The 12308-nt window shown below is 33.0% G+C and overlaps 1 protein-coding gene across 1 annotated transcript in view; it reads left to right on the top strand.

The window, feature by feature from the left end:
- LOC143226146 (follicle-stimulating hormone receptor-like) overlaps positions 1–12308 on the top strand; it is a 134992-nt gene that overhangs the window by 85399 nt on the left and 37285 nt on the right. Inside the window, 2 exon segments of the mRNA XM_076456730.1 lie at positions 2341–2415; positions 6320–6397. Of these exon segments, the coding sequence (XP_076312845.1) occupies positions 2341–2415; positions 6320–6397 (153 nt within the window).

A 12308-nucleotide genomic window follows, 5' to 3' on the forward strand; every position in this document is an offset into this window, starting at 1 on the left:
AAAGAAAATTATGGAAATAAAGGAAAAGAAAATATTCTAAATCACAAATACCTGATTTTGTATTTGATTGCAATTAGAAATTAAATGAAAGTCATACTTTTGAGTTTTGGTCACATTCATAATATTTATAATTCCTAGTAATGTTTTATTAAAGTCAAATACAAAATTAAATAATGTTTCAATATCCAGTATTCTTTTTCACTTACTTAAATTAAAACACCATGGCTCAAATTTTGAAATTCTTACTAATTATTATGAAAATTTTTCTTAAAATTATAAGTTACTTCTCCATATGATCAAACTAGTCTCGTAATTAAAACTGAAATAGCATAACAATTAGCTTGAAGCATGCGCTGTATAGTAATTACACAGACATTTAAATTAAGTGAAAGCTAGTTACTTTGGAAGACTAATCCATAGGGCTAAAAGCAGGCGACTAGGATACTTATGCGATCTTGTCAAAGCTTAAAAAAGCTACGATGATTGTATTACACTGAATTATCTCTTGGCTACTTTTGCTCTTCCATATTTTCTTACGAGGATCAGCCAGCTGAGCACAATTTTATACTAGACCTAAACGAAATAACTTCAGTTTTAATTATGTCTCTAATTAATGTTTCATTAAAGCAAAATACAAAGTTAAATAATTTTCCAATTTCTAGTATTTTTTCATTTATTAAAAATAAAGCACTATCCCTCGGGTCTTCTCTGAAGTAATTAGACGGAACACATATTCACCAAACTTAAAATTAATTTCTTCTAAAGTTATCTCCAAGTTATAATTAGATATATCACATCAAAAAGCATCGTATTGTCATATCCCAGCTAATTATTTTGAATTATACCTGGATTTGGATACGTTTTGGAGCCTTTTCGAACAAAAAACAGGTCGATTTATAACATATGTTTAGTTAGTAAAGATGTTTGAAAATAAGTCTTTTATCAACTTTAGAGTCATTGTTTCTTTTATACTCTAAAGATAGCTGATAGTACAGTATTAATTTAGATTTCGTTTAATGTTAGTGTGTTTTACAAGAGGTTCTTTTGAGATGACTGATATCGTTCAATAATTTTTAAATGAAGCCCACAACCAGTTAAATAAATGTTAAAAATAACACTGGTTTCTGTTCTATGGTCATTTCAAAATTAGAAAGCACTGTAAAATAACTAGAAAATTGACACACATTTTTTATTTTATATTTGAATGAAAAAGGCTTTTTATGTTTTTAACAGCAGTATGTAAAGAATATCCAGTCATATAACATGGTGATTTAACCTTTGTTTTTTATATAACTATTTTTTAAAGCAGGATTTATTTGTCTTTGAAGTTTTGAACGTCGAAAGTTCATAAAGGCGTAACATTTGTGATAGAAGTGTTTAAAAGTTGGCCCAGCATGGTCAGGCGGCCTAAGGCGGTCGACTCGTAGTCTGAGGGTCGCAGGTTCGAATCTCCGTCACACCAAACCAGCCCGTTCTTTCAGCCGTAAGGTCGTTATAAGTAACGGTCAATCCCACTATTCGTTGGTAAAAGAGTAGCCCAAGAGTTGGCTGTGGGTGGTGATGACTAGCTGCCTTCCCTTTGGTCTTACACTGCTAAATTAGGAACAGATAGCCCTCGAGTAGCTTTGTGCGAAATTCAAAACAAACAGACAAGTCGCCTCGTATTTTTAACAACAATATATTTATAATCGGGTTTAACAGCATTAAAACTGTAAATATTGTTAGATTATTTTTAATGTCTTCTTAATATGATTAAACTAATCTCTTAATTGAAACATTTAATATAATATACTCAGCTCAAAGCATACATGTTATAATAATTACATAGACATTTAAATTAAGTGCAAATTAATTTCTTTGGAAGATTAATCAATAAAGCTAAAAGCAGACGACTAGTATATTCAAAGTAGTCGAGGGTTGAAACTTACGATGATGTTATGTACTAGATCATTAATTGAATCTTCCATAATTTCTGACGAGGTTCACCCAGCGTAGAAATTTTAGGCTAAGCCTAAATTCAAATACTAAATTAATATTGCAAGTGGAAATTTATACAGATTAAGTTATTTGTCGTATCATATAAGAAATCCAAGACTATGACATTCAAAGGATACTGTACGGTAAACAAAATTGAGAGAGTAGCTATAATTCTTAAAACACTAAATAAGAGTAGCTTTCCTCTATTATTTAGCCATAACATTATTGCGTGTAAAATGAGTACATGTATTTCATTTTCTAAAAAGTCAAAAAAACAGTAATAACAAAAACGCAATAGGCTCCAGTGAGTTGCACACCATAAAATCTATAATCATAAGAACACTATATTTTATTACCTTATAGGTACCTGGAATACTTGAAAAAATTGCGATGGATTGAAGCTGGGGCTTTCTCTAATATGGAGCACCTTCGGACAATGTAAGAGTGATTTATATGTTATTTTTAAGTTATAAATATCATTATACTGTTTTATCTTATAAATCATAATTGTTTCGTGATATTCTTTTTACGTCCTAAAATAGTGGATTAATCGTTAATATGTATAATCCGTCAAGTTTATGCATTTTTATGTTTTTTCAAATAAATTATTAACAACAGTTCATTCAGTGTAAAATGCAATATTATATAGGATGTCAACAAATGGTTGTAGTCATAGTGTTTGATCTCTTTATCGTTATTTAACAAACTATTAACAAAATTTCTCATGTATCTCAGAACAACTGGTATGGATATTAACGCGTTTATTGATAAGTAGAGAACAACGTTTCGACCTTCCAAGGTTATCTTCAAGTTAACCTAGGAAGGTCGAAACATTGTTCTCTGCTTATCAATAAAAGTGTTAATACCCATACCAGCCGTTCTGAGATACATTTTTATTTCAAGTGGGTTTCTTGTCATCAAGAAGTTTACTCAGTGTATAATGTGATATTATATCGCGTATTAAGAAATGGCTGTACTCATATGTATGGTGTTTTAGCTGAATTTTACTCTTGACTGTAAACCTGTATCTCTAAAGGATTTGTATAATGTGTATCAACGTAGCTATTGATTTGTTCTTCGAAATTATTCAGTAGACTACGTAAAAAATTGAAATCCGAGTCATCATTCGATGTAATACTTGCCGCTAAGAATGAACTATATTTGGTAATTAACCCTGGCCAAGAATAAATAGAAAAAAAAGAAAAGAAAATAAGAAATATACATTTTACAGTGGTGGGATATATATATATATATATATGTATGGTGTTTCTAGTTGTCTTTATCAATATCAGTGAATCTGTATTTATATAGGATTTTACATTTTTTAGTATTAACGTTACCAATGTATTATTTTAACTTATTTAACAGACACAGTCTTTGTTATATTAAAATATATTGTTATTTGTTTTTGTTTCAAAAATAAACTTTTAAGCAAAGAAAGATAAATACATGTAACAAAGTGTATGTTGATTTAAAAGCCCAATGGCTTTTCTAGAATTTATTTCGCTTAGAGGAATGTTCGAAAAGTCTGTCATCGATGGGTACCATCAAAAAATGCAGTTCAAACCTAAAAGATTTGTATGTTCTTAGAGGAATATTAGACGACACGGAGTGGTTCAGTTATTGAACTCATTTTGCTGGAATAAAGTTTAGATCCATTTTTATGGAACAACGTCAAATTTATAAAGATATAAGTTTGACGCTTTTATGTGTTCTCCTCAGTCCATGTTCGTTTACTTTATACAGTATTGTGTAAATACTCACTATTATCCATGTAGCTGAATAAGGTGTAGAAATATATTTTATTGCACCGTAGAAGCAAATATTCTTGTTGCCACGTGTTTCTTCCATTTTAAATTATGTCCTTGACGGATTCGTAAATTGGCTGGGTGGGATTGTTATCTTCTCCAGACCCATACTTTTGGACTTTTGATCGTGGGAAGGAATTTTGTCTGCGGTTTATGTATCATGTACCATTACAACCCATTGTTTCAAAAACCGTATCACGGACACAACTGGTGTTATTCCAAAACTTTGCTAGTCAGTGCGTTTGACAACTGATAAAGGCGTCAGCAAAAGTAAACTTGTGTCACAAGAATACATGTAGAAATGGCATAAAACCTGTGTATATGACAAATAAATTTTCTGTCGCGTGTTTCTAGCCATCTTCGTTTAAAAGTTAGCATGTTTCAATATATGTATAGAGTAAACACTGAGATGTGCTACATGAAATACAATATTCTCAAGGTTTATAAGTCGAAATTTTAATTCCTCAAATGTTTTCCAGCTCACATTCCTCATTGAAATAAACACATTTTAATCGATATGCTTCTATTACAAGTAAATCTATAATAAATGCTATTTGTAAATCAAAACTAAAACCTAATTCTACACATGTAATTAATTTTTCATCTTTAATCTGAACGGCATCTCATGTGACACGTACGTTAAAGTCCCTAAAGTACAGACAGTCATAAATAATTCAGAACTGCTGACTAACAAGCAGACAATCAGCTAGAAGTAACTGTCTTCTGTGCTTCTACTTTTAACCGAATATCAGGATTAACTGTCAATTTGTAGCAACAGAACTCGTTTGCTACATCGCGTGTTGTAGCTGTGGACTTTCTCATCCGTAGTTCAGCCATTTTGTTATTGACCACGATCGGTAAGAAAGAGATTAATAACGATGTTATCTGTCTGTAAATATATTTTTTGTAACATTAGATTCATTGCTTTATCGTCAGTTTTGGCAGAATGCTTTGTAACACAAAGCAAATAGTAAGTGAAAAAATTAATTAGTGTTTGTGAGTTATAAATAAGCAGAAGACATAGGTCAACTAGCAAGATGAGTAGAACATTGTCATTCTTAGGCCAACAAGATGCGCAGTAAATAAACGTTGATAATCAGTGAATCGAAAATAGTTTAAGTTCGTTCAGTAAAAAGACAGGATAATTAAATAATACGACTGCAACTTTTGCGCTTTAATGAGAAATTGTAATATCAGTAATACAGTATACGTTAATACCTGTTAATCAAAATCTTGTAGTACGAGGAAAGCATATTCATTTTTTATCTTCTGACGTATATAAATATGTCTCAGTTTAGCTGTGTTTTTAACCCACAACTTACAGAAAACATTTTTCTCATGTTCACGTTTGAAAACAAAAGACAATTCGTCAATATCAGGAATATGTGGTCTTAACACTGTTCGACATGTATAGAAATCCAAGTTGTATAGCTTGCTAATTTCAGTATATGGGACCCGTAATGAACAACGAACAGCATATCCAATATAAAGACTACTTTTGTTTTGAAATGGTGGCCATTAAATGCTACAGATATTACTCAAAGCTACTTAGATATGAAGCTCTGTAACTGGGTGAACACAAAATAAATAGTCATTTTGGAAAACGCTGCAAAAAACACAAAAATATTCAACCTCTAACTGAACATCTTTCAATGACTTTCACTACTGTTGCACACAATTACAGCGACTGGGTGAATTTCCTTATAATGTGGTTTATTATTAATGAGGTTTGAATCCTGGAAGGTGATTCTAATCTCGAGATTTTCAGAATTACTAGCACACTTGCACTTTCCTTCTTTGGGTTCTGTGTCCGGAAATAGAGGTGAATAACGTTTTACATTATAAGTTGAGAAATACCAAAACTTCATTGTAGGCACGACCTAAGGGAAAGCTAATTTAATTTTTCAAAATTGGTTGGATCTGATCATGGAGTTAACCTTCGACCTGAAATGAACCTTATGGGACACATTAGCTAAGCCACCGTGTAAGATATTTTAATTTTGACCTGCTCAACGAAGGGAGGACAAACAGGCCACTATTCATACAGCAAATCTTAATTGAATGGTGTAATTCACTGTCTCTTTTGTAACGTATCCACGACTAAATATACGGAACGTACATTGTACCGTATGACGATTTAAAACTCTTGGAACTCCCTACCTGTAGCCTGGCAAGCTGATGATTAAGCCAGGCTTAGCCCGAGTCTGACCAAGTGTTGTTCAAATTACAAGTCCGTTACTGTATGTGACGTCACTGTTAAGTCATTAGCCCAAACGTCATTGAACTGTTCATATTCATAAGCCGATGAAAATAAGAGTTGTTGTCACAAAAATTCGATAACAGAATTCGTCGAAGCGACCAGTTATGTAAGGAATAATGTAAACAGAATCTTTAAAACATTTTCAATCGCTTGTTATAACAGCAAATATTTACTTTCGACTAGGCGTTGGTGGAAATGAAAGCGATTATCGTTCCGTAACAAAAAAAAAAAAAGAATCTCGTGTTTTTCTAACTTGAGTTATTTTATATTTCAGCAAAATCAAGCAAGCTACCCAGCTGACTATGATCGATTTTAACGTTTTCTCCGAAAATCTGCCAAGTTTGAAGATGCTGTAAGTCCGTGATAAACTATATAGAAATTTGCACTTTTTTTCTTAGCTGATATGTCCGTTAACAAAGGAATTCATATGAGATGATATAGAGGTGGGATAAGATACAATCACCAGCTTCCTATGTCACTTCCCAGTTGGATCCAAGAGTATATATTAGATTTAGTAGAATCAATCCAGTGGTTTGCTAATTATAAGCGGTTACGCACAGATTTCTCACATTAGGTACAGTAATGTGTAAATTTGAATTCTAAGCAACGTTTGAAAATGACAGGTAAAACTAGTTGTCAAATGATTTAAGTAAAAATTTCAAGACTATGCGGAATTAAATTCTAAATTGTTTATATTATATCACGCTTCTGCCTGCGAATTTTATATAGATTTTTCTATTTAAAACCACATGTCATCAAAGTAGGATAAAACCAGAAAATGCCATAGCAAATATTTTTTCAGATAAACACATATTTCTTTCCCCAAAAATTGAAGAAACTTTTATCTATTTTAAATGAATATTTATCATTGCTTAATTGATGCATTTTGTTATTGTATCGCTTGTAAAAACTTTTAGAGCATGATTCATAATAACGCCATGTAGCTCCTTAGCTACCTTTTTTAAAATTGTTAATTTATTTAGAAACTACTGTTTAATGAGAAACTCACTGAACCGAATAATTAATTCAAAAATCAATACATCAAATTTCACACTTGGAAAACTCATATCGTCATAATTACAGCATTTCGAGTCATAGCATCTAGTTAAAAGTTACATAAAAAAAATCCGAATTCGAAAGAATGTTAAAGATACGTGATGGTGTGAACAACTTTGTAGATGGCGTTACATTAACTCTTTAAGTGAAATGAGGTGTATAAGATATTAAAATAGCTAAAGGGATTTCCTGGATATGTATATAGCGTTCGATTTGATCACTTTATCAGTAGTGTTAAGGACCTGGCATGGCCTAGCGCGTTAAGGCGTGCGCTTCGTAATCTGAGGGTCGCGGGTTCGCGCCCGAGTCGCGCCAAACATGCTCGCCCTCCCAGCCGTGGGGGCGTTATAATGTGACGGTCAATCCCACTTTTCGTTGGTGAAAGAGTAGCCCAAGAGTTGGCGGTGGGTGGTGATGACTAGCTGCCTTCCCTCTAGTCTTACACTGCTAAATTAGGGACGGCTAGCACAGATAGCCCTCGAGTAGCTTTGTGCGAAATTCGAAAACAAACAAACAAACAAATCAGTAGTGTTTCTTTTAGTTCGCTTCTGTAGATGTTTAGTTCTCTTTGAGTGATTTCGATATTTCATTTAGTAATGATGTTCTATTTCTTTAAGATGTTCAAAAACACATGAGAGGTCTTTAAAATATACTTTAAATTTGAGACTTACGAGGGCTGTTCAAAAAATACGCGGACTGCTTGAATTGCGCGGCTCCAGTTGGTTCCAGGGGAATCCGCTTGGTGTAATCAGCTGATTACGACGCCATTTCCCGATTGCAGATCTCTTCATTTGTGTATTAGCTACGCGGTTTTAAGTGAAGTGCGATTTTTTCGTTTGGCGGATTTCAGAATGAATGACCTGAAGGAGCAACGACTTGCTGTGAAATTTTGTGTTAAACTTGGAAAATCTGCGACTGAAACTTTTGCTATGCTTAACACGGCTTACGGTAATTTTGATATGAAGCGTACGGCATGTTTCAAGTGGCATGAACGTTTTAAGGATGGTCGACAGTCCATTGAAGATGATGAGCGTCCTGGACGTCCTTTCACGTCAACTGACGACCCACACGTCGACAAAATCAACACCCTGGTGCGAGCAACTCGACGTCTGATTGTCAGGGAGCTTGCTGAAGAGTGTGGGATATCAGTTGGATCTTGTTACGAGATTTTGACCGAAACATTGAAGATGCACCGCGTTGCTGCGAAATTCAGCCCTCAGAACTCGTGAGTTTTTGGCCAAATACTCGATCACTGTTCTTCCCTACCCCCTCTACTCACCTGACCTTGTTTCTTGCGATTTTTTCTTGTTCTCCAAACTCAAAAGACCCTTGAAAGGAAGAAGATTTGAGACGATTCCCGAGATTAAGGCAAATGCGACGAAGGAGCTGGAGGACATTACAAAAGAAGCGTACCAGGACTGTTTCAACAAGTGGAAACACCGTTGGGAAAAGTGTGTGCGTTGGGAGGAGAGTACTTTGAAGGGGTCCCAGACCTGTAACTTCTAAATGAAGTACATTTTGTTTTATGACGTCAGTCCGCGTATTTTTTTTAACATACCTCGTATGTCCATTCTGGTTTTAGCCAGTAAAAAAAGTGTTTACATTAATTACATTTCAATTTTTAGATGATTTGATTGTGCTTATTTTCAACGGGAAGCTTATGAGCAATAAGGTTCTGGAATTTAATGCCTGTTTTTTGTATGATTGTGTTATTTATATCAGTATTGTGTTTTGTGTTTTCGCCAATGTGTTCGGTTTAGGGTGTTGATAAAGTTAAAGCTCTTTTCATCATTAATATTTGTGTTTTAGTTTCCTTCACGCTTTTGTCTTTTTAAATCTACTGTGTTTTTTAACAGCTTTTTGCGGATACTTATTTTTTTAATGAATATTTCGAAAACAATTTGTAGTTCATCATCTAAATTGTTTGCAGAACACATATTAAATGTTCTTTTTTGTTCTACAGTAAAGCTTCATTGACTATCTGCTGTGTGAACCACCTGGAATCAAACCTGGAATTCAGCGCTGTAAAGACGTAAATGTACCACTGTCCCAGGGGAAAACGAATGCTATTTGCATAATACATCCCAAAATTCCTAGTTTCTTTTGCATGGAATGCGCAAATTTCTAATTAACGTGTTGTTCTAAGTTTTTAGGTTTTATATGAATTTTATTTTTAAATTCTAATTGTTTTCTTCTTATGCATTGTAACCAGTTTCTAAGCTCAGGGATTATGGAGTTTTTTTTTTTCAAGTGCTTGTAGTAGCTTTCATTAATTTTTCATAAACACTTTTGAAATATTTATCCATTTTAAAGTATTTGTTAGGGTAATTTAATTCACCTTTTGTGAGTAAAGTGTACTCTGTTTCATTCATTGAAACGACTTTGTGACCTGTGTCTGTATAGTTGATGACTAGATTGTAGTCATTACATACCTTCACTAATTCCATGTCTTTTTTCTTGGGGGGGTGGATACGATTTGTTTTCCTTTTCGATGAGCGTTTAAGAACTTTTTTTTGATTTGGTGGAGAACTCTTGAAGAAATTCTTTGCTGGAATAAGTTTTTAATATTTGTTGTATCAAAAATGGTTTGAATTTCGCGCAAAGCTACACGATGGCTATCTGCACTAGCCATCTCTCATTTAACAATGTAAGACTAGATTGAAGACAGTTACTCATCACAACCCACCACCAACCCTTGGACTACTCTTTTAGCAACGAATAGTGGGACTGACCGTCACATTATAATACCTCCACGGCTGAAAGGGCGAACATGTTTGGTGTGACGGGGATTCCAATCCCTGACCCTCAGATTACGACTTGAGCGCCCTAACCACCTGGCCATGTGAGACCCTGTCAATAGATATGACGAATATAATGTGGTTGAAGTACTGTTGTTGTACACTTTTCTAGTTCTTGAAAATCCCTAATGTACTAGATTAAAAATGTAGCGTTAAAAATATAACAGGCTCAACATAATGCCTTATGATATGTATAATTAATTATCACCTGCTTCCTTCACATTCTTATAAATCACGCTCACGCCCTATTGAACAGAAGCCCAGTCTTAACAGACCTAAGAGCAGATGTAATTGAAAATAACAATTGAGTATCGCCTGACATGCAACAACGTTATCAACAGTAAGATAACATTAAACGACAACAATGTAAACGTGTTGAATAAAACATTAATTTGAAAGCGAAACCTTTCACATCTGATAAGTAAGTATAGATAAATGTAATTATTACCACGTATATACACATATACATCCTTCAGAAAGTAAATAAATAAATAAGAATTTAAAAAAAAAACGTCTGTATACGCACGCATACACATATCCACAATTTAAGGTGACGGTTAGTTATTTATCTCTTTCAAATAAAGTATCTCAAATCACTTCTGAAGGGACTCTATTATGATATAAAAGTCTGTTTAGTGTAGATACTTTAGTTTATTTTGTGAATGAATATTTTATGATTGTTTAGTTTTTATTATAAAATAGTTAAAAGCACTCGATTATTGGAAGGTGTGTTTGTAACTCATTAATGTAGAGAATGTAGCTAGTTGACGATTTAGTAACGAACATATAAATAGTATGAGATGAGCTGAACTAACAGACAGGCAAATTTAATAGCAGAAGATAGTAAAGTCATGGCCAAGGAAAAGTTCAGCGTGGAGTAAACTGCGTTAAAAGTGATAGGCCTAACGATTAACTTAGGTCTAACATTCAGTATGTTAGAGTAAGACTAACAGTAAAAAAAAAAGATTAATTTATTCCGTCAAAGCGTAGTTCTAAAGTAATTGGATCAGCCTCAGAGCACTTTGACAAAAGAAGCAGAGGATATTTTAAAAAAAGAAGCTCAAACGATTAATGAAATAACGGTGCATGTTTGTGGTAAGTCGAGCCAAAATTATAAGTGAATTACCCACAGAATATTAGTGTGATAGAAATATGGAAAAGTATATCAGCTTGTCAACTGAATTTCTAAAGTAATTGAATTAGGCTTAAGTGGGCTTTTGATAAGAAGAGAAACGTATGGTGTTTATGATATGCCTATGATCTATATAGCATAGAATATTTGTTGTACGTTAAGCTAGTTTCGAGTATATTGTACTATTTTGAAACCAAGTAGAGTACATGCTGTTCATTTATAATTAAATATTTCGGTAACAAGTCGCAGACACCTACTGCATACAGTATATTTTTATATTATAGTCTTTAAGTGACAATTGGCGAACATTACAACCTCAAAATATCTGACAAACTCCTTGTTATTTCTTTCCAGAAAACCGTGGTAACTTTTTTATTTCAATATTAAAAGGATATCCACATTTAAGCACACATTAATCGAATATGCTGCAATAACATTCCTATTAACGTGACATATCCAAAGAAATACTGTAAACTATATTTTTCTTTACACACTTCATTTAAGTTTTAGATTACAGACATATTTCTGGCAATAATCGTGGGGTTTAAATTCCTAGCACTTTAAATGTGATTTCAATAAACGTAATGGCCTTGTCACGCACCTCTTATTAAATTTTTCTTACTAAAGAGTGTGCATATGTAGTTATATTTATTTATTTATAGTTATTAGATATGAATATTCATGTAACTCATCTTTTTAATTTTTGCGTTTACATTAATGTTTTCTTCACTATGTTTATATTGTTGTCATAGGTTTATTAATACTAACTTCCCATTGTTAATAATTTTGTCATACGCTAAACGATAAATAATAGTTTGTTTTTAATATTTCGAATTATATTAGCTTAAAATAACATTTTCTTTCTAAATAATAATAACAAAAACTGGAAAGTGAAAGTTGTTTTCTTCTACTTTTTAATGCCGAAATGTGTACCATTCCTCCTATTTACACTAAAAATTCTGAAATATAGCAATTATGTTAGCTCTTTGTTCGCTGAAGACTGTTAGGCGTTGTGTTCATGATGTCTTCCTTTTGATAAAGCCATGAGGTGAAACGTTGAGGAAATAAATAAATTTCACAAAATACTGGTCATTTTTCTTCATTAAAAAATGTACTAATTTATGTTGTACCTGGAATGTGATTATTCTTTAAAAAATGCTTTCGTGTTTGTTTTTTCTTTTTAATTTTGCGCAAGGCTACACGAGGACTGTTCGCGTTATTTGTTTATAATTTAGCAGTGTAAGACTAGAAGGAAGGCAGCTAGTCATTATCACCCA

Source organism: Tachypleus tridentatus, chromosome 9 (assembly GCF_004210375.1).
Source record: "Tachypleus tridentatus isolate NWPU-2018 chromosome 9, ASM421037v1, whole genome shotgun sequence".
NCBI classification, from domain to species: Eukaryota; Metazoa; Arthropoda; class Merostomata; order Xiphosura; family Limulidae; genus Tachypleus; species Tachypleus tridentatus.